At 40.6% G+C, this 21,488-nt stretch overlaps 1 protein-coding gene across 1 annotated transcript in view; it reads right to left on the reverse strand.

Moving 5' to 3' along the window:
* Nucleotides 1–21,488, reverse strand: part of CHRDL2 (chordin like 2) — an 83,141-nt gene that overhangs the window by 10,914 nt on the left and 50,739 nt on the right. Inside the window, exons 6-9 of the mRNA XM_069070847.1 lie at nucleotides 18,251–18,306; nucleotides 11,176–11,344; nucleotides 8,907–9,101; nucleotides 1,582–1,752 (exon numbers count right to left, since the gene is read on the reverse strand). Of these exons, the coding sequence (XP_068926948.1) occupies nucleotides 1,582–1,752; nucleotides 8,907–9,101; nucleotides 11,176–11,344; nucleotides 18,251–18,306 (591 nt within the window). The remainder of the gene's footprint in view (nucleotides 1–1,581; nucleotides 1,753–8,906; nucleotides 9,102–11,175; nucleotides 11,345–18,250; nucleotides 18,307–21,488) is intronic.

Raw genomic sequence — 21,488 nt, forward strand, 5'->3', positions numbered from 1 at the left:
TGAAGTACCACATCTCACCAGTCAGATTGGCTAACATGACAAAACAGGAAAATGATAAATGCTGGAGAGGATGTGGAAAAATTGGAAGACTAATGCATTGTTGGTGGAGTTGTGAACTGATCCAACCATTCTGGAAAACAATCCAGAACCATGCCTAAAGGGCTATTAAAAAAGTGTATATACCCTTTTACCCAGCAATTCCACTTCCAGAGTTGTATCCCAAAAAGATCATACAAGTGGGAAAAGGACCCATATGTACAAAAATATTTATAGCAGCCCTTTTGTGGTGGCAAAGAATTGGAAATCAAGGAGATGCCCATCAATTGGGGAATGACTAAACAAGTTGTGGTATATGAATGCAATGGAATACTATTGTGCTATAAGAAATGAGGAGAAGACAGACTTCATAATATCCTGGAGAGACATATATAAATTGATGCTGAATGAAGAGAGCAAAACCAGGAGAACTTTGTACACAGTTACAGACACATCGTATCTGGGATGACTAACTTTGATAGACTGGGCCTCCTCTCAGTAATGCAAGGCTAGAAGACAACTCCAAAAGACTCATGAGGGAAAGGGCTATCCACCTCCAAAGAAAGAATTACAGAGTCTGAATGCAGATTGAAGCAAACTACTTTCTCTCTCTCTTTTTTGTTTTGTTTTGTTTCGTTCCTTCTTTCTCACTGTTCACTCCATTGGTTACAATTCTTCTTTACAACCTGACTAATGTTTAATGTGAAGGTATTGGTAGATTCTATATTTGATTGCATGCCACCATGGCAGGCGGGAGAGGAGAGAAGAGGGAGGGGGAGAAAATTTGGAACTCAAGGGATTATGGAACTGAATGTTGTAAACTAAAAGTAAATAAATAAATTTTTAAAAAGAATCAAACAACTTTTCTCTCCTTTTGGAGAGATGCGGACTAACTGGTAGTGCAGTTATGTGGATTCAGAATTAGTTGAATGATGAACCCAAATTAATCATTAATAGCTCAGTGGCAGATTAGAGAGAGCATCCAACGCTTGCCATTTTTATCAATGACTTAGAATAAATGGCATGATTGTTATGCTTCTCCTATTTGCAGAAGACACAAAGCCATATTGAAGGTCCAAAGGATTTTGACGATCTAGAACTGCCTAGGCTGAATCTGTGATAAAATAGAATGGGAATAAATGTAAAGCCACAAAACCAAAGGCTCAAAGAGTTGGAAGGGACCTTGGGGATCTATTCTAAAAATAGCTGGACAGCAATCCTCTATACAGCATCCTCAGCGAGGGAGATGTTGGAGGAATGATAATAAAGTAAAATTCATAAGTCAGGGTCACTGAGGTTATTCAGATCATAATGATCATCACAGATAAATATTCTGAGTACCCTGAGAGTATGATGCCACTGGGTCCATGGGGAAGAAGAATCTCTTAGTGGGGCAGGGGAACACTGTCTTTTCAGATTCTTTAAGCCTATGACTCTAAAATTCTATGTTTCCATGATCCTAGGAATCTATGATTCTAAAGTTCCATTAGTTCATGAAAGCAGGACTGTAACCACCCCAGGTCAACTTGACTAGTGGTTACTCACCTTTTACCAGCTTCCATATGTAAATCTCCACATAGTCAGAGGCTTCCTGCTCCAGGGCAATTCTACGTAGGCTTTCAGGACTTGGAGAGACAAGGGTATGGACAAGTACCTGACTGGGTCCTGCTGGGCATCTGGTGGTACTGACCTCATCACTGGGGTTGGTCCTGTCCTCTGGAAGAGACAAAGGGTTCATTAATTCTCCTGCTCTCTATCATGCTTCAGTTTTAAGGTTGGCCCTAGGCATAATGGGAAAAGGTAACTTCCTTGAAAATGTGATGACAAATGGCCACTCCAAAGTCCAGAAATACCCCCCTGAGACTGGCCAGGCTCTCTTCCTTGGTTTAAAATTGCCCTTTCACCCTCCATATTGTAATTTTCCCTTAAATTTTAGGCAAGAAAACCTAAGATATAAATCATGATACTTGCGCTAAGTAATAATAATGTCAAATTATCATTTATGATTATTTGTGAGAAATAATGAGAAGTTTTAGTGACAATATAATGAAAAATAATGATACTTGTGCTAAGGCCCTCCCAATGCCTCACTATGACATGGAGGTGACCCTGGGATTTCCAAGGCAATGCCAATAGAGTAGAAGCTCTAGCAGGTTCTACCAAGCTGAAAAGGTCCAAGGACAGAAAGATCCAAAAAATTGTTGACAGATTAGGACAGTAGTGACAAACTCAAATAGAAAGTAATTCCTGCAGGTGCAAATTGACTTAGAAAACTACCAATTAACATCACCTATGCTTTATTATATTTTATTTATTTTATTCAATTTTTCCTGATTACATTTTAATCTGGTTTAGGGCACACAACCTCCTGGGGCCCATGGGTTGCATATTTGACATCTTGGGGCTAGAGCATTGGAACAAATCTAATAATGAAGTTAAATAGGAATAATGGGAACTCAGACTTGGGTTTGAAAAAACTGACTTTACAAATACAAGTTGGGCAGGCATGACTACATAGCTTGTCTAAAAAAAGATCTGGTGGTTTTAGTGTGCTCAGTTGGAGTAAGCAGTATAAAATATGATGGTCATACAAGCTAATATAATCGAAGGCTATACTGAGAGGCATAGGATCCAGGAATGACTTGCTCTACTCAACTCTGGTCAAACCACACCTGGTGTATAGTGTTATATTCTGGCCATCCAATTTGAGGAAGGACATTGATAAGCTGGCAGATATCAGGGGAGGGAAACTAGGGAAACACTGAGTTCATACCATATGAGGAATGATTGAGAGAGAGAAAACAGAAGACTCAGGGGAAAAAGGGGCATAATAGTGGTCTTCAGCTATTTTGTAAGTTGGGTCAAACATGGAGTATTTGCATAAGACTCTCCTTATTGGTGGAGAAAATTATGAATTGACATTGCAAGCTTACATGAGGACCTAGAGCCTTTGGAGATAAGAAAGATTCTTTTCCCTTTGTGCTCCAAAAGTATCTAGAGAGGCAAACTGGAAAGATGTTGAGAATCTAGCTTTCCCCTACATGTCTTTCTTTCAAAGCCTATTTCCTTTTTTTCCTCAGAGAAAATCTAGAACCACAATATACCCTTTCTTGGAACACAAATTTAGAAGAATTACTCTCTTCACCAAAGATTGCCAAGAAAACCAATTATATTAAAATACAGTTATTAAAATTTTTTTAAAAAACAAATTCATGAACCCTAGGTGCTAGAGTCTAAATAACCCCTGAGCTATAATTCTTTCTATAACACATCCTTCAGAAAATGAAGAAGACTAATAGCTGAGACATCTAGAAGTTTGTAGGTGGACAAAAATCTGAGAAAAGACCCAATGGTAAAATCCACATTCTCTATTGGTTATACACAAATACACAAAATTTAGGTAAAAAGAAAGAGGAACCAGACTCCTAAGACAAGAAGACATACAGGTATCATTGATACTTGGTGAGATGAAACATATAACTGGAATGAGTCTCTGGATGAGTGTGTCTTATCCAAAAGAAGAGGATAGGTGTGAGGTGAGATATTTAAAAGGCAGAATTATGTGAAGAAATGAGCCAGAGGAGGGTAGTATGGTGAAACACAGTTAGATGTTGATCAAAGTGGGAAAAAAATGATACTATCAGTGGAGTATACTACAGACCACCTGGAGAGAAAGAGGAAATAAATGAGAAATTTGGGAAACAGATCCCACAAAATGCTAATTACCCAAAAGACCATCACAAATAGTTAATGAGCAAATCAATTTGTCCAAGCAGAGAGCAAATAGAAAGCAGAGACATTAATCAGACTAGAATATATAAGACAATTTATTCATGGTGAATGATTTTTCCCACTGGGTCATCTCACCTGGCACCAATATATGATATTGTACTATTGGGGTACTTCAATTATCCAGATATCTGTTGGAGTTCTCTATAAGAGCAGAGCACCTAATAACTTTATGATCTGTCTTAGTGATAATTTTATCTTTCATAAGGTGGAGGAGCTGACAAAGTGGAGCTTTATTCTGGATCTGATTCTTACCAACAGTAGGTGGTTGCTAAGATGAAGACGATAGGCCCATTGAGGGGGAGAAATGACCACCTCCTCTTAGAGTTTAAGATAGAGGAAGAAAATAAAGCTGGATGTGGATGGTAAGCGCCTTAGATTCAGGGAGAGCAGGTTTCAAAAGATGCAGGTGAAGAATAAGTAAAATGAGATGCCACAGATTTTCCCCAAAGAGGAAGTCACCTGAGGAGGGCAGAAATTTTGATGACACAAATGGAAATGAAAAATAGAAGTTGTCAGAAGAAAGCAATGTGGATGCACAGAGAACACACCATCCACCTTAGCTTTTAAAAGAATATATACAGAAGATGGAAGCCATGGGTAGGGAATCACAGGATCATAAATTTAGAGCTGGAAGAGACCAATGAGTCCAATTCCATTATTTTGTGCTGTCCTTGTGGAAAAGTGCCTAGCAAATTGTAGGCACTTAATAAACACTTGCTGATTGATTTATTGAAGAAAAAAATAAGGAAAGATGTGGGCTAAATGACAATACAGATTAAGTGGATTTGTAACATCAGCCTCAAAAAGTAGCTGTTTATGACAAATTCATAGGAAGTCTTCAGTAGAGTGCCCCAGGGACTAAGCTGGACTTAGATAAAAGCATAGATGGCATGCTCATAGAATGTGCAGATGACACAAAGCTGGGATGTTAGCTAACACTGGATGACAAGAGTCAGGATCCAAAAAGATCTTGAAAGGTTAGAAAATTGAGGTGAATCAAAAATCTCACACTTGGGTTAAAAAAATGACCTCACAAATAAAGATGGGGGAGGCATGGGCAGGCATCAGTCTGCCCAGACAAAGATCTGAAAGGTTAATAGACTGCAGACTCAATATGAATGAGTCAACTGCGTGATGTGGCAACCAAAAAAATTAATTCAATCCTGGGTTGGGTTAAAAGAAGTCTGACTTTTAGGAATAAGGAATTGATAGTCCCTCTGTATTCTGCACCTGGTGTATTGTGTTTAGTTCTGTGTGACACAGTTTACCAAGAATATTGATAAGCTGGAGAGTGTCCCAAGAAAGGCAACCATGACTGGAAAGGTCTTGAGTCCATGCTAGGCGAGTATCAGCTGGAGGAACCAGAGAAGAGGAGACTTGGAAGGGACATGAGAGCCGGCTTCAAGGGTGTCACCCGGATAAGATCTGTTCCTTTTGGCCTCAGAAGGGAGAACCAAGAGCAGGGCATGGAAGTTGTAGAGAGACAGAATTGGGTTGGATACCAGGAAAAACTTCCAAACAATTAGAAATATCCAACAGTAAAATGGGATGCAGTGGATTCATTTTGACTGGAGGTTTTGAGGCAGTGGCTGAACAGAATGGCCACTTATGTTGCAGTGGGGATTTGGTTTTGGCTAGGGATTAGAAGAGTCATGGAGGCCCTTTGCCTCTCAGAAATTATGTGATTCTGTGAGAATTTGAAGTTCAGATATGGATTTTGCTCCAAATGAGAAATCCCCCAAAAGTGATCATCCAGCCTTCATTTAAACAATTCCAGGGAGAAGTTCACTTCTTTTGGACAGCTCTGACTGCTAGGAAATTTTTCCTTATCTTGACTCAAAATCTGTCTCTCTAAGCACAAGGCTGAAGAGTGGGCGTGGAAAAAATTGCTGGCCTAAAAGGGAAGAAAAACTGGTTCTTATTCTAGCTCTGTCCCCTATTATCTCTTTAGGTACACTTGGATCAATTTCCTTCTTTTGTTTTCAGTTTCTCTTTATGTATACTAGGGGTGATCTTTATTTTTATTTCTTTATTTTTGTTTTGTTTTTGGAAACAATTGGGGTTAAATGTCTTGTTCAGGATCACGCAGCTAGTAAGTGTCTTAAGGCTAAATTTGAGTCAGGTCCTCCTGATTCTAGGGCTGGTGCTCTATCCACTAACCTATCTAGCTGCCCCAGGGGTGACCTTTAAAGTTCCTTCTTGCCCTTCAATTTTATGCTTGGGTCTAAGTCAATGAGTGCCATTTCTCTCATTTTTGGAGTTTTTCTCTTCATGCCCTTACCTCCCCTGGGACCACATGTACTAGGCAGTTCTTTCTCATATCTGATCTGGTGAAGTTCCCAATCCATGTTCCTGTCCTTGGAGGAAATGCCCCACTCTTGTCCAAAGCAAAGTAGTGGAGGTATCAGAGTAAGGTCCCTGGAACCATGGTAAGAGTCAGGAGACCTGGGTTGTGCTCTTGGTGATGTCACTAACTAGTGGTGTGACCTTGGACAAGTCACTTCCCTCTCACTGGGGGATAACCTGGAATGCTCCTTCCAGCTCTGAGATCCTAATTATTCTGAGACTGTAGAATTCTATTCTTCCAAGAGTTCCTGATTATATTGTTCTAAAGTTCCTTGATTCTATGATTCTGTCATTCCATACACACACATACATATATACACATAAATATAGCTACACATATTTGTATAGTTATGTATATATGTACGGGAACCTTTGAAGACAGGGAATGATCTTTGCCTTGTTTTGCATCTCCAGAGCTTACCCCAGTGCCAGGCACAAAGTAGGTCCTTAATGAATGTTTATTGACTTGCATTCCAAGATTCAGAGGTTCTGTAGTCCTAAGATTTTGAGTCTGTGAAACTGGGTATAGATCAATATCTAACACTGTATACCAAAATAAGGTCTAAATGGGTGCACAATCTAGATCTAAAGGTTGATACTGTAAATAATCTGGGATAGCAAGTGATAGTTTACCTGTCAGATTTATGGAGAAGGGAAGAATTTATGACTAAACAAGAGACAGCATTATGAAATGCAAAATGGATAATTTTTATTACATTAAGTTGAAAGGTTTGTTTTTTTTTTTGAAGCAATTGGGGTTAAGTAACTTGCTCAAGGTTACACGGCCAGTTATTTTTTTGTATGGGTGCCGAGTATCTGAGGCCGGAACCAATCCCAGGTCTCCCGATGCTGGGGCCGGCACTCTTCCTCACTGCGCCACCTGGCTGCCCCTAAGCAATTGGGGTTAAGTAACTTGCTCAAGGTTACACAGCCAGTTATTTTGTGTGGGTGTTAAGTATCTGAGCCCAGAACCGATCCCAGGTCTCCCGACTCTGGGGCTGGCATTCTTACTCATTGCGCCACCTGGCCGCCCCCAAGTTGAAAGGTTTTTGTACAAAGTCAATGTAACCAAGATTAGGAGGGAAGTGGAAAATTGGGAAAGAGTTTTACAATTAGTGTCTATGAAAAAGGTCTCATTTCTAAAATATACAGAGAACTGAGTCAAATTCATATGAATATAGGTCATTCCCCATCTGATAAATGGTCAAAAGATAAGAACAGGCAGTTTTCAGAGGAAGAAATTAAAGATATCTATAAGCATATAAAAATGCTCTAAATCCTCGATTAAAGAAATACAAATCAAAACAACTCTGAGGTACCAAATCTCACCAGTCAGATTGGCTAACATGACAAAACAGGAAAATGATATATGCTGGAGAGGATGTGGGAAATTGGGACGCGAATGCATTGTTGGTGGAGCTGTGAATTGATCCAACCATTCTGGAGAGCAATCTGGAACTATGTCCAAAGGGCTATTAAAAAAGTGCATACCCTTTGACCCAGCAATACCACTTTTAGGGCTGTATCCCAAAGAGATCATACAAGTGGGAAAGGGACCCATATGTACAAAAATATTTATAGCAGCTATTTTTTTGTGGTGGCAAAGAATTAGAAATTAAGGGGGTGCCCATCAATTGGGGAATGACTAAACAAATTGTGGCATATGAATGTAATAGAATATTATTGTACTATGAGAAATGAGGAGAAGACGAATTTCATAATAACCCGGAAAGACTTATATAAACTGATGCTGAGTGAGGGGAGCAGAACCAGGAGAACATTGTACACAATTAGAGACACATCGTATGTGTGATGACTAACTTTGATAGACTGAGCTCCTCTCAGCAATACAATGTTATAAGACAACTTCAAAAGACTCATGAGGAAAAAGGCTATCTACTTCCAAAGAAAGAATTACAGAGTCTGAATGCTGATTGAAGTACACTACTAGCTTCTCTCTTTTTTGTTTTGTTTTGTTCCTTCTTTCTCATTGTTCACTCCATTGGTTATAATTCTTCTTTACAACTTGACTAATGTTTAATGTGAAGGTATTTGTAGAAGTTATTTTGGATTGCATACCGACATGGGGGGAAGAGAAGGAGAAAATTTGGAACTCAAGGGATTGTGGAACTGAAAGTAAATGAAAGTAAACTAAAAGTAAATAAAGAAAAGAAAGCTCTTCTAAAGCATAAAAAAAGATTCTGAGTCAGTGGTTCTAGAAGTCTACAACATTTGAATAACATGGCAACATTTGCAAAAGATTTATTACTTTCTTTGATAATGTGATATTTATTGCCTCATTTGATGCTCACAAGAGCCTTTTAGAGGGACAGCTAAGTGGTGCAGTGGATAGAGCACTGGCCCTGGAGAGGGGAGGATATAAGTTCAAATGTGGCCTCAGACACTTACTAACTGTGTGACCCTGGGCAAGTCACTTAACCCCAATTACTTTCCAAAAAAAAAAAAAAACAAACCAAAACAAAAAAACCCTAACCCTATGAGGCAGGTAGTACAGGTAAGGAGGAAACTACAACTCAGAGAGAGGGACATACTTGTCCATGGTCACCTAGTTCAGTAAGTGCCAGAGACAAGTATTAAACCTTTCCTGACTCCAGGTAGGTCCAGGGCTCTTTTCTAATGTCTGTGGCTTTTGCAATTCTGATACTCTGGGAGCCTTAGCTGGTGTCTGGGTGCCCGCATGTCTCCCACCTCCCACCTCAGCCACCCAGTACCTGGGCAGATCTTGCAGCATTTCCCTTCTACCTTCTCTGGGTAGAGGCAGCCATAGTCCCTGGGGCAGGTCACCCGCTGGCAGTCCTGACGGCCATCTTGACAGGTGCAAAGGATGCAGGGCAGGGGCCCAAAGGAGCGGAAGGCTGGGTGCCACACCTCCCCGTGGGAATACGTCTTCCCATTGTACGTGCAGGCTGGAGGGGAGAGAGGCCTGAAGTCAGAGCTGGGCTCCTCAGAGGTGGGGAAAAAGAGGAAGGGGAGGCCTGGGGACGTCCTCAGTCTGAAGGGGCACGTACATCTTCAAATCAGGGATCCTCATTTCTTTTTGAGTCATGGTCCCTTTACCACTCTACTAAAACTTATAGACTGCCTCTCAGAATCATCTTTTTAAATTCTTAAAATAAAACACATAGGATTACAAAGAAAATTAACTATACTGAAATAGAGTTATCAAAATAGGTTTTTAAATATAAATTCAGAGACCCCAGATTAAGAATCCCTCCTCAGGTCTGAGTGTCTTTGACCCACTCCATGACTTTTTTGTGGCAGGCTGTTCAGTTTCTAATGCAGTCTCATGCAGATTTGCACTCAGGAAAAGGAAAAGCTTCCTAAAATCATAATTGTATCACAATGAAACAAGCAGTCTTGGGAGAGAGTGAGCTCCCTGTCTCTGTCAATATTCAAGCAGAGTCTGGATGAAGTTCTATCATGGAAACTTATGGAGGGCATTCTGGCACTGGGAGGGAGGTTATGACCTCTAAGGTGCTCCTAGCTCTGAAAATTTGTGATTCTGTGTGATTTCCTTTGGGTCTCCCTTGATTTGTCTTGGACCTTAAGGATGATTTTCCCAGTTGCTCTAGAGAAACATTCTTAGTTTCTAAACTCCTGAGAAGCTCCTCTCTTCTGTTAGATTGCAGAGATGTTTGGAAACCAACAGCCTAAGCAATATTCCTTTTTTCTTTACCTATCCATTCCAAGTTTCAGTATCCTGGTCCACCACCAATGATTAGAATCAGAGGATGGCAGGCCAAGAGGCTGCTGGGACCTTAGGATGACAGCATCATAGAATCCCAGAAACTGAGACTCATAGACTCTTAGATTAATCAGAATAGCACTATTATAATCATAGATGATGAGAATCTCAGATTTGCAGAATATTAGAATCATGGAACCTCAGAAACTTAATCTTAAATTTATGAAGGGTGGTATGGAGCATGGGAGTGTGATATGAGCTCTCCCTCCAGGCAAGTGGACACACCCCATCCCTGTGGCCAGTCTTCTGGAGGAATAGGGAAAACCCTTCTACGTGGGTCAAGGCAGGATGGTGTCATGGGAAAAGTCCCAGAGAGGTCAGGGGTGCTGGGTTCTTATCAGAGTTCAAAATTAAAGTGCCATAGAAATACAAACTATTAACTTTGGCACACACTCTCTCTTCCTCTGTCTACATCTTCTTCTACATCTGTCAAATGAGCTGGTCGAGCTAGATGATTTTTAGGTTTCTTCCATCTCTGACATTCTGTGTTCTAACGTCCTGCTCTAGCACTAACATTCTGTGTTCTAGGATTCTTCCCATTTCTAACATTCAAGGTACTAAGGCCCCCACAACTCTCACATTCTAAGTTCTAAGGCCCCTTCTAGATGTCATTCTATGTTCTAAGGTCCCTCCCACCTCTGATATTATGTGTTCTAAGACCTCTTATGGTTCTAACACTCTGTGTTCTAAGGTCCTGACTTAGCATTAAGATTCTGTGTTCTAAGATCCCTCCCAGTTCTAACATTCTAGGTACTAAGGGTCCTCCCAGCTCTGACATTCTGTGTTCTAAGGGCCCTTTCTTCTCTGACATTCTATGTTCTAAGACCCCTCCCAGTTCCTTTGACCTCTGACATGCTATGTTCTAAGGTTCTTCTGAGCTCCAACATTCTCTGTTCTAAAGTTCCTTCTGGCTCTGAGATGCTATATTCTTTTTGGAGGGATGAAGGAGGGAAGGCAAAGCAATTGGGGTTAAGTTACTTGCCCAAGCTCACATAGCTAGCAAGTGTGTCAAATGTCTGAGGCTGGATTTGAACTCAGGTCCTCCTGGCTTCTGGACCAGTGCTCTATTCACTGCACCACCTAGCTGCCCCCAAAGTTGACATGAGTTGGCCATGCTATATTCTAAGGCCCCTTCTGGTTCTGACATTCTAGGTTCTAAGGTCCCTTCCATTCTAATGATCTGTGACTCTGACTTCATGGTCTGTGTACTTACTCCCACTTACCCCAGGCCTTACCTTTCTTATGTTTCTCTTTGAGAACTATCTTGACAGTCGTGCTGCCACTCCCCTTCTGTCCAAAGTGTCTGGGGATGAAGCCCAGGGAGGAGCTGAGGCCTGTGGGAGCTGTGGTTCCTGGAGCCCGCCTGCTCCCACTTTGGCTAACACATGGGTCCTGGGAGTGCCTCTGCAAACAAAAAATACCAAGCTGATTCGAAGGAGGGCGAGAGCCCAGATACAAGGAGATGGATCAAATGACCTCTGCTCTCCCCAGACAAATAATATATGTGTCTGGCACATAGTAGGTGCTAAATAAATGTTTATTGTTTGACTGACTAGTCAAACAATGGGAGCTATTGTCTCTTCAGAACCCTTCCTTATGTGACCCTGTACTAGAATGGCCTAGATAGCTCTATGTCAGGCAGAAAGTACGGGTAGTGGATCCAAGCTTGGAGAGCTTAAGATAATGCTCTAGAGATAATTTTACTACTGGCTGTCCAGTTAGGAGCAGAATTCATATCATGTAAGGGAATGTTCTCTGGGGAGAAAAAAGAGAAGGGGAAAAAGGTGCCCTGGGGCCAGACAAGCTCATATTCCTGACTTTTACAATCACTGAGCTTCATAGACACCCTGTGACTGGGAGGAAAGGAAGGCAAAGGAAGATAAATGACTAAGGGAATGGAGCCTGGGAGGGGGAGGGGGAGAGAATGGAGGGTACGCAGGAGGCCAATACACTCAGCCCACTCACTTGGGCCAGCACGGTCTTTGCATCATTCTATTCTAAGCCAGAAAGGAGTCAGCCATAGAAGAGGAATCTTAGGCTGGCAGAGCTGGAATGGGCCTTGACACCCACAAGATGTCACAAGCACAGAAAGCATCCTTTTCAGATTCATAGATGACATGAAGCTGGGAGGGGCAGCTACAGAATAGAGGATGAGTCAGTAACCCAAGTAAGTCTTCGAGGCTAGAAAACTGGACTGACTCCAAGAAGCTGTAATTTAATAAGGTTGAATGTAAAGTCTTAGTCACAGATTCAAAGAATTGGCTTCACGGGTATAAGATGGGGAAGATGTGTTTAGATGGCATTATGTCCCGGAGTATGGAGCTGGTCAGCTCCAACTGGCTCAGGGGAGCTGACTGCTAAGGTTTCAGTATGAACCTTTATACCTTGGATTAGAAAAACACTACAAATCAGAGATTGATTTATTCTTTTGCTGATTGTCTAGGCATAAGAAAGTGGTAGAGGAAATAATAATACTCATTAAAAGTATATTTTGCTTTCTGCAGAGCTAGTTATTAAACATTTACCAGCATACCTCTAAATATGTCTAAAAAGATCTTGAGATTTTTAGTGGTTTAATATGAGTCAACAATATTAACATAGCAGACAAAAAAAAAATGAACGTGATCATGAAGAAAGACATAGCTTGTCCCTCTTTATGCTGCCCTGGTCAGTCCACATTTGGAATATTGCATTCAGTTCTGGGAGCCACCATTTAAGAAGGACATTGGTCATCTAGAGATCATCTGAGGAAAGGCAATCAGGATGAGGAAGAGTCTACGTCATACGAGGATCTCTTGAAGGCAGTGGGCTTGTTTACTCAGGTAAAGAAAAGATTAAAGGTAGATGTAATAGTGGTCTTCAAGTATGTGAAATGCCTTCATAAGGAAGGGGAACAGATTTGTCAGATGACATTTTGGCCCCAGAGTCGGCAAGACTAGGAGAAATGGGAGGACTTTGCAGAGAACAAATTTGGGCTGGATGTCAGGATAGACTTTCTGACAGGGATACCCCAAAGTAGAATGAGCTGCCTTGAGGGGCAATGTGTACCCCTCATTGTAGGTCCTCAAACATAGGCTGAGTGACCAATAGTGGACTATTATGGGGATGAGTTAGACTGGATGGCTGCCAGCTTCCCTTCCAACTCGGAAGTCATTCTGTCATTCTATGAATATAAAATGGCAGAGTTGGAAGGGTGAGATGATGTAGTCCAGCTGGAGACCAAGGAGCAGAAGGAGGCAATGACTTGCTCCAGATTGTAAAGTAAATGAATGGTGTAAAGTAAATGAATGGTGAAAACACAGGACACACTTAAGTGTAGTCTGTAATATTAACATTTTCTCCATTGCTTTCTTAAGCTTAGACAATCAACAAAATAATAAATTAAGCTCTGATTTATAGCATTTGCTGATTTCAGAGGTGTAATGCTTACATTGAGAATACAGCAGTTGATCCTCCTGAGCTGGTTTGAGCTGGCTCCAGCATGCCCCCAGAAGCCAGGGTTCTGTCCACATACCTTCTCCTTCTTAACACCTACAGATCCTTGTTTGTCTGGATGTAGTCTAGCCTGGGGATGTGAGGTGGGTGCTCAGAAGGGGAGGCAAGGGAATTTTGAGTGCTAGATAGAGGAGGAGTTTGAACTTTATCCACCAAGAAGAGTTTATGTGGCTAAAGGAATAATGTGATGGAGAGATCATTAGATTGGAAGTTGGGAATGTGAGAATTTGAACCTCTCTCTGAATACCACTTCGCTGTGTGACCTAGGACAAAACACCTGGCCTCTCTGAACCTCTATTTCCTCCCCTGTCAAATGGGGATAATCAAATTTGCATAGGTCCTTACCCCCATACAATTGTTGTGAGAAAATGACTTTGTAAACCTTCATACTACTATGCCATACGCAACTACCAATATAAGGAAGTCAAAAAAACATGGGAAAACTTGTCTAGAGAGAAACAGAGCAAGGAAAGAAGAATTGAGAAATAAAAACCTGCTTTGAATCTTGCCACACTGTCTTTGTAATCTTAAGCATGCAGCTAGGTGCTGCAGTAGATAGAGCACAGGGTTTGCAATCAGGAATACTGATCTTCCTGAGTTCAAGCCTGGCCTCAGATACTTACTGGCTGTGTGACCCCGGGCAAGTCACATAACCCTGTCTGCCTCAGTTTCCTCATCCGTAAAATGAAGTGGAGAAGAAAATGGTGAACCACTCCAATATCTTTGCTAAGAAAACCCCAAAAGGAGTCATGGAAGTCAGATAATTGAAATGACTTAGCAACAACCTCAAACAAACCATTCCACCCACCTGGGCCCCAGTTTATTTATCTGCAAAATGAGAGGGATGGAGTCTATGGCCTCTGAGGTTCTAACTCTAGATCTATGATACTATGAAATAAATTTAAGATAAATAAAACTCTTCTGGGTTGGTTGTGGGTTTGTTTTTTTTCGAGCCTAGGTCAGCTTAGCTTGCCTAGACTCGAAACATTCCACTGGAATACCAGTTCTAATTAGCATAGAAGCTTAAATCACCTCTGCTTTTCCAATCCAGAACAATTTGCCCCCTCTGTGGGCCCCTTCGTGGCCCTCTGATCCCAGGGGCTTCCCATATTGGGGTCAGATTGAGTGTGGACACCCAAACAGCTTTAGCTATATTACATTACATTACCTTACATTATATTATATCATATAATATCACATTACATTATATTATATTCTTTGTAATAATTTAATAATTATTTTATAGATAGTATAGAATAATAGCTACATTACTACTAATAATTTAATAATTAATACATGATATTATATTATAGCACAACTTGAACTCAAGCTATCCACCAACCTCAACCTCCCCACAGCTGGGATGATTGGTATTCACCAATACACCTGGCCAGCTTTCTGTTTAGCATTAAAGCCCTTCACAACATGACCCAACACCTATTTCCAATCTCAGAGGACACGACTTTCCCTCTTACACTCTGTGATTCAGTCAAACCGGCCTTCTCTCTGCTTCTCCCACATGACATTCCTCCACATCTTTGCATTGCCCACTCCGCACACCTGGAACAACCCCCTTTCTCCATCTCATAAAGTCCTCTTACTTTCAGACATAGTCCAAGCACCTTCCTCTTCATGAAGTCTTTCCTGATCTCTCCAACCACTAGTGTCTTCCCTGCTAGACTTCCTTGTTTTAATTACTTTGAATATATATGTATTTATCCATTACATACTTACACTATATCTATTTATATTGCTACTTGTTGTTATCTATGTTTTTGTTCATATGTTTCCTTTTAGAAATTAAGCTCCATAGGGGCGGCCAGGTGGCGCAGTGAGTAAGAGCACGAGCCCAGAGTCAGGATAACCTGGGATCGAATCTGGGCTTAGATACTTAGCACCACACCCAGAAATAACTGGCTGTGTAACCTTGAGCAAGTTACTTAACCCCAATTGCTTAAAAAGATAAAAGAATTATAGAAATTAAGCTCCTAGAGGGCAGGAGCCATTTCATTCTTTGCTTTTGCATCTCCAGCATCTAGTGCATAGTTGGTGCTTAATCAATATTCAACTGATTAAAATGGGATCTATGGCTGTCATTATAATTTGTGGACTTTGGGGGTAACTGGAGCTCTTTGCTGAAGTGGGATGGGACACTTTAACAGGATGAGATGGTTCTTGCTTTCTGTCCCCATATTTCCCCCCTGATGCCCCAGTCAGCCCCAGGTCAGTAGAACCATAGAGGGAGTGCCAAATCCCATCACGCTTGATTACTTTGTTGATAAGTTTTACTTGGTGATTTTTCCTTGTTACAAAGTTCCAATTTGTGGGTTATACTGGGAAGTTTCTATGCTACAAAAAGGAGGCTGGAGGCGGATTGGTAGAATGGAACAGAGCCCCGAGGTGGGCAGATCCCAACTTAGTACGGCAGTGTCCTAGAACAGGAGAACCTTTTTGGTCTTTGGGGCCATGGCAATGGTCATGGTGGGAATATGGTGATGGTAGTTAGGGATTTGCTTCAATAGACCAAAGGACCCAGGAGACATAAAGACAAAAGAGGCCACTGGTCTCAGGGTCTTCAGATGAGATTGATTGGTCAAAGGGCAAAAGATTCTTGGGATCATTTTTGATGTTGAACTGAGTTATTAGTAGAGCAAATCCTATGGGCCAAGCTGGGTAATTTATAGTGGGAGCCACTGAAGGTTTCAGAGTATATCAATTGGTTAATCAATTAACAAGCACCAGCTATTAAGTCAGTCACTGTACTAGGTGCTGGGGATACAAGTATGAGGAATAAAATAGGGCCTACTTGTAAGGAACAGCTTCTGTTCCAATAGAGAATGGTCAGAATTAGCCTTTGTGAAAATTATTTTGAAAGCTGCATCAAGGATGGACTGGAAAGGGAAAAAGATCACAGGGAGGAAGAAGGGCAGAGAGACCATTGCAACAATCTAGGCAGGAGGTGACGAGGTCCCAGACCAGGCCAGTAGGTGTGTGAGTGGAGAAGAGGGGACGGATGAGAAGATAAGAAGACCCTCTAGAGATCTGACCATGTCATTTCCCTACTGAAAAAAAATTTGTGTGCCTTCCCCACTGCTCCCAGCCTAAAAGAGAAATTCTTGATTCGGACATTCAAAGCTCTGCACAACTTGTCTCTAGCTCACCTGTCTAGTCTTATCTTCCAATACTTCATGAATTCTGTATTCTACTCAAACCAAACTATTAGCTCTTCTCTGAATGTGTCCTGCCCTCTCCTGCTTCCTGACATTCATTTAGCCTATTCCACCTGGAACACACTCCTTCCTCCTCTCTGTCTGCAGAAATCATAGGATTATGGATTTAGAGGTAGAAGGAACATTGGAGACCATCTAATAATAGTAACAACACCAACAACTGTTAGCATTTATATTGTACATACTCTGTGTGAGGCACTGTGCTAAGGACATTGCAAATATCTCATTTTATCCTTACAACAAGCCTGGGAGGTAGAGGCTATTATTATCCCCATTTTACAGACGGTGAAACAGAGGCAAACAGGGTTAAGTGACTTTTCCCAGGGTCACACAGCTAGGATGTCTGATCTTCCTGACTCCAGGCCCAGAACTATCCATTGTGACACCAACTCTAGTTCAACTCCGTTTTACAGGTGAGGAAACTAAGGTACATGGAGAATAAGTGATTGACCAAGGTCATATAAGTGGGGCAGCAAGGTGAAGCAGTGGATAGAGTGCTGGGCCTGGAGTCAGGAAGACCTGAGTTCAAATCCAGTCCCAGATACTTCCTAGCTCTGTGATCCTGGGCAAGTCACTTAACCCTGTTGGCCTCAGTTTCCTCATCTGTAAAATGAACTGGAGAAGGAAATGGAAAACCACTCCAGCGTCTTTGCCAAGAAAACCCCCAAAGAGTCAATATGACTGAAATGACTAAACAACAACACATAGGTGGTAATGATAATAGTTAGTAATAACTAATATTTATATTGTACTTACTATATGCCAGGCACTTTGCTAAGCACTTTACAATAATTACCTTATTTGATCCTTATAACAACCCTGGGAAGTAGTTTCTATTGTTAATCTCATTTTACAGGTGAGGAAACTGAGGCAAACAGGGTTAAGTGACTTGCCCACAGTCACACAGCTAGTAAGTATCAGAGGCAGGATTTGAACTCAGGTCTTCCTGACTCTAGGCTAAGTGCTTTATACCCTGTGCCCCTGTATTATCTTTATTGTATATGTGTTGTTTCCACCCCATTTGACTTGAAGCTCTTTTTGTAGCAGAGACCTTAATCTCCCTAGAGTCAAACCTATATCTGGCCGCATACTTTTTTTGTCCAGGATTTCAATTTCATTGGTGTAAGCCACTCCTAGTGAGGAAGCTGTCTCCACCAATGCAGGTCTACAAATGATAGTCATCTGGGAAACTGAAAAGTTAAATGACTTGCCCAGGATCACACAATCAGTTATTGTCTAGGGCAAGACTTGAACTTGGGTCTTCTTAATAATGAGGTCAACTCTTTATTTGCTAAACCATGATATCTCTGCTTAATCAATGCTTGTTGAATTGAACTGACTTGAAGCCAAATGGAAAGGACTTTGCGACTTTGAGACTGGTTGGACAGGGCAAATGAGGGAAAGGGAAGAGGTAGAGACAGGTCTTAGTGTCTGGGAGGCAGGTGAGAAAGAAAAGAGGGAAGTGGGAAGAACACTGGGTTTTAAAAGAGGATGAGGAGCCAGATTGTGCCAGGACTCTGAATCCCCTTCTCTTCCCCAGGCAAGGCAGCATTGGGGATGAACATAGGAAAGATCAGTCACTCACCACTCCTCGATATAACTGCAGGGTCTCCTCTTCAGCTGATTTCTCATATGACCCATCTGGAAAACCAAGGGGAAAACAGACTCACTGGTCTAGGGCATAGAAACTGAATTGTTCCTGTTATTTTCTCTGGGCATAAATCTTTTAAAAATTGTTTTTCTTTTTAAAAACTAACAATCTTGCCTTCTCAATAAGTGAGGGAGGGAATGGAGGAAAGGAGAGGATTTAAAACTTGAAAATAAACTTTAAAAAAACAAGCATTTAAGCATTCATTATCTCTCCATTCAATCCTCACATTGAAGAAAAAAGAAAAGGAAAAACAAAACTTTTGTAAGAAATATACATGGTCAAGCAAAATAAATTCCCACATTGACCACATGAAAATGTATATCTCAATCTGCAGCTTGAGTCCATCATTTCTCTGTCAAGATGTGGGTAGCAGGCTTCCTTAACAGTCCCCTGAAAGAGGTGTCAAACTCATGCCCATCAGCAAAACTCCCTGAGTGCTGCCCCCAATTAGATTAAAATGTAATTGGGAAATGTTTAACAAAATAAATAAAATGTCAGATAATGTCAATTTGTGGTTTTCTAAGTCAATATGCTACCCGCCAGGATGTTTCTATTTCAGTGTGATATAGCTACTCTGGAATCATGATGGTTCTTTGCATTGATCAGAATTCTGAAGTCTTTCAGTGTTGCTTGCCTCTACAATGTTGCTGTTCTGTACATTGTTTTCCTGGTTCTCCTCCCTTCCTTCTGCAACAGTTCATACATATCTACTAATAGCACAGTGGTACTACAATACGTACATAATTTATTCAGTCAATCCCCAACCGATGGGCCTAATTTTAGTTTCCAGGGTGTTTTTTGCTACCACAAAAATAGCTGCTTAAGTATTTTTGTAGAGATGGGTCCTTTTCCTCTTTCCTTGATCTCTTTGGTGTGCAGTTCTAGCAGTGATGTCATTGGGTCAAATTATGTCCCAAAAGTTTAGTGACTTTTCAGAATGGCCAGACCCATTCACAGCTCTGTCAACAGCACATTAGTGTAGTTGTTTTCCTTCAGTCTCTCCAATATTTTTTGGATATGTGTCATCCCTTCACCTGTCACCTTCTCACACTGGTCACTCAGATTTCATCTACAACCCTCCCTTCTCCCCTTCCTGTTCTGCTGGGTTAGAGAAATTAGAGTCCCGTGTAGGCTTTCTAGGATTAAAAGTATTCAGCCTTTAACACTTGAGAATCAAGTTTAAACATGTTTCTACATCTCCTGTTAGTGTATCTGTCTCTTCCCCTTGCTGTGAAGAGGAGGCTGTATCTGGGTTGTGGGCAAACTGATGATTTGAAAGAAATGAAAAGTCATAATAGGGTAGAGTTTTCCAGAAGAGAAGGAAATGATGAAGAGAACTAGTTGCTGAACAAAACTGACAAGATTCCTAGGAAGTGACCACCCTATCTTAGAGTCTCTGGAATATATGAAAGACTAAGCAAGGCAGAGTCTGGCCTGACAAACCTACATTTGGGGAAAATACATTCCAAAGTATTCTGAAGGCACAGAGATAGGCTCCCATGCCCTAAAATGCTACAGGGTCCCCAAAAGAATGATTAGTTCTCAATGACGAAATTCTGAGGATGAGAACAACAATTATTCCAATGAGAAAGAATAAACAGAAGTTGTTTAATGAGACCATGTGGGTGCACAATTTATCAATTTAAGATTTAGAACTATTGGGGGGGCAGAGCCAAGCATGGGGGCAGAGTCAATATGGCAGAGTAAAAGAACTCTTGAACTGGACAATAAAAGGAGTTAGTGGAGTATTTTATTATATATGCAAAGGCAACAAGAACCACCATTTTATGGGCCATCTGGTTGATTTACACTGAAGTGCTCATGATAGGTTTGCAAAAAGACCAGTATGAAAATATAATTTTAGCTCAGCTCATATGTGCCAACATCTGTTTTAGAGGATGAGGAATTAGAGAAATTCTATGAAGAATTTGCTAATCTCCTTCAAATTATATTGACATATAGTGTCATGTAGTATAATAACTTCAACAAAAAGATGGGCATAGGGGAATATGGCAAGAAAAATTAGTTGGAAAATATGGTTCAGGAGTAAGAAATGTGATAATCTGTGTGATGAAGCTTGTAGATTACACAGAAGCTTCATGTCTTTGTACCACAAATGCCTTCCCTGAGAAAAAGAGACCCAAAATATAGTGAGTACCAAATATCACAAAAAATGAAATTATTTTTTAACAAATAAGGAAAAATGGTTACTGATGTGGGAATTATTTCCAAATCAGCTATTTGGCTTATTAGAACAAACGACTTATTAGAATAAATATCAAATTTCGTATCAAACTAGAGAAATAAAGATTGAGGCAACTTCTATCCGACCTATTTTTTAAAAGTGTTGATGTGTTAAAATGGGAAATGAATGAAAGAATAAACTTCAGCACCAATTCTTACTATTTTCTAAAGAAATTTAAGTTGCATTAGATCACTACTCATAATGGGACCAAAAGGGCTTTGAAACTTCCTCTATCAAGACAACACTTGAGCTCCCTTCCAAGTAGAGAGATATGGCAGCCAAGGGTAACACTGATTTGGAATATAAACTCATTGTACACTCTTATGGAGGAGGATGGTGGAAGATTATGAGTAGCATAAAATGGTAAGAACAAGCTGAGGGAAAAAACAAATTTAAATGAAGTATGGTAAGAAATCTAACCAAGCAAAGTTGTTCTGAGGACATTTAAGGATAAAACTGGACCAAGCAAAACAATCAGAAGAAAAATGGAGAAAATTTGTAAAGATTCTTATACATTCTTCACCATCAATGACAGTGGAACCACCACTAGTTTAGACTCTAACATTACAATCCTGGGACAGCACAGAAGAAAACAAATATGAGAAGAATGATTAGAATAGATCAAAGGAGGTCCACATGTTGAAGGCAACATAATTTCAAAGGTTTTGAGTAACTTATTCTTAATATATATGAAAGAGAAATGATACCAAAGGCTTGGGAAAAATTTTTTAGACATTATTGCAAAAAATGCAAATGTGAAATCATAAACAAATAACGACCACAGATGTTCCCTTTTCCATCTCTAGTAGATATTTTGTGAGAATAATCTATTCAAATATCAGGAGCATCCTTCAGAAAGGTTTGAGATGGGAACAGTCAGGCTTTTGCAAACTATATTCTATAATGAACCAAATTTTTAGTTACAAT

The sequence above is a fragment of the Petaurus breviceps genome, unplaced genomic scaffold (assembly GCF_028583685.1).
Source record: "Petaurus breviceps papuanus isolate PSGF00001 unplaced genomic scaffold, PetGlider_PUasm1.0 90823, whole genome shotgun sequence".
Lineage (NCBI taxonomy): Eukaryota > Metazoa > Chordata > Mammalia > Diprotodontia > Petauridae > Petaurus > Petaurus breviceps.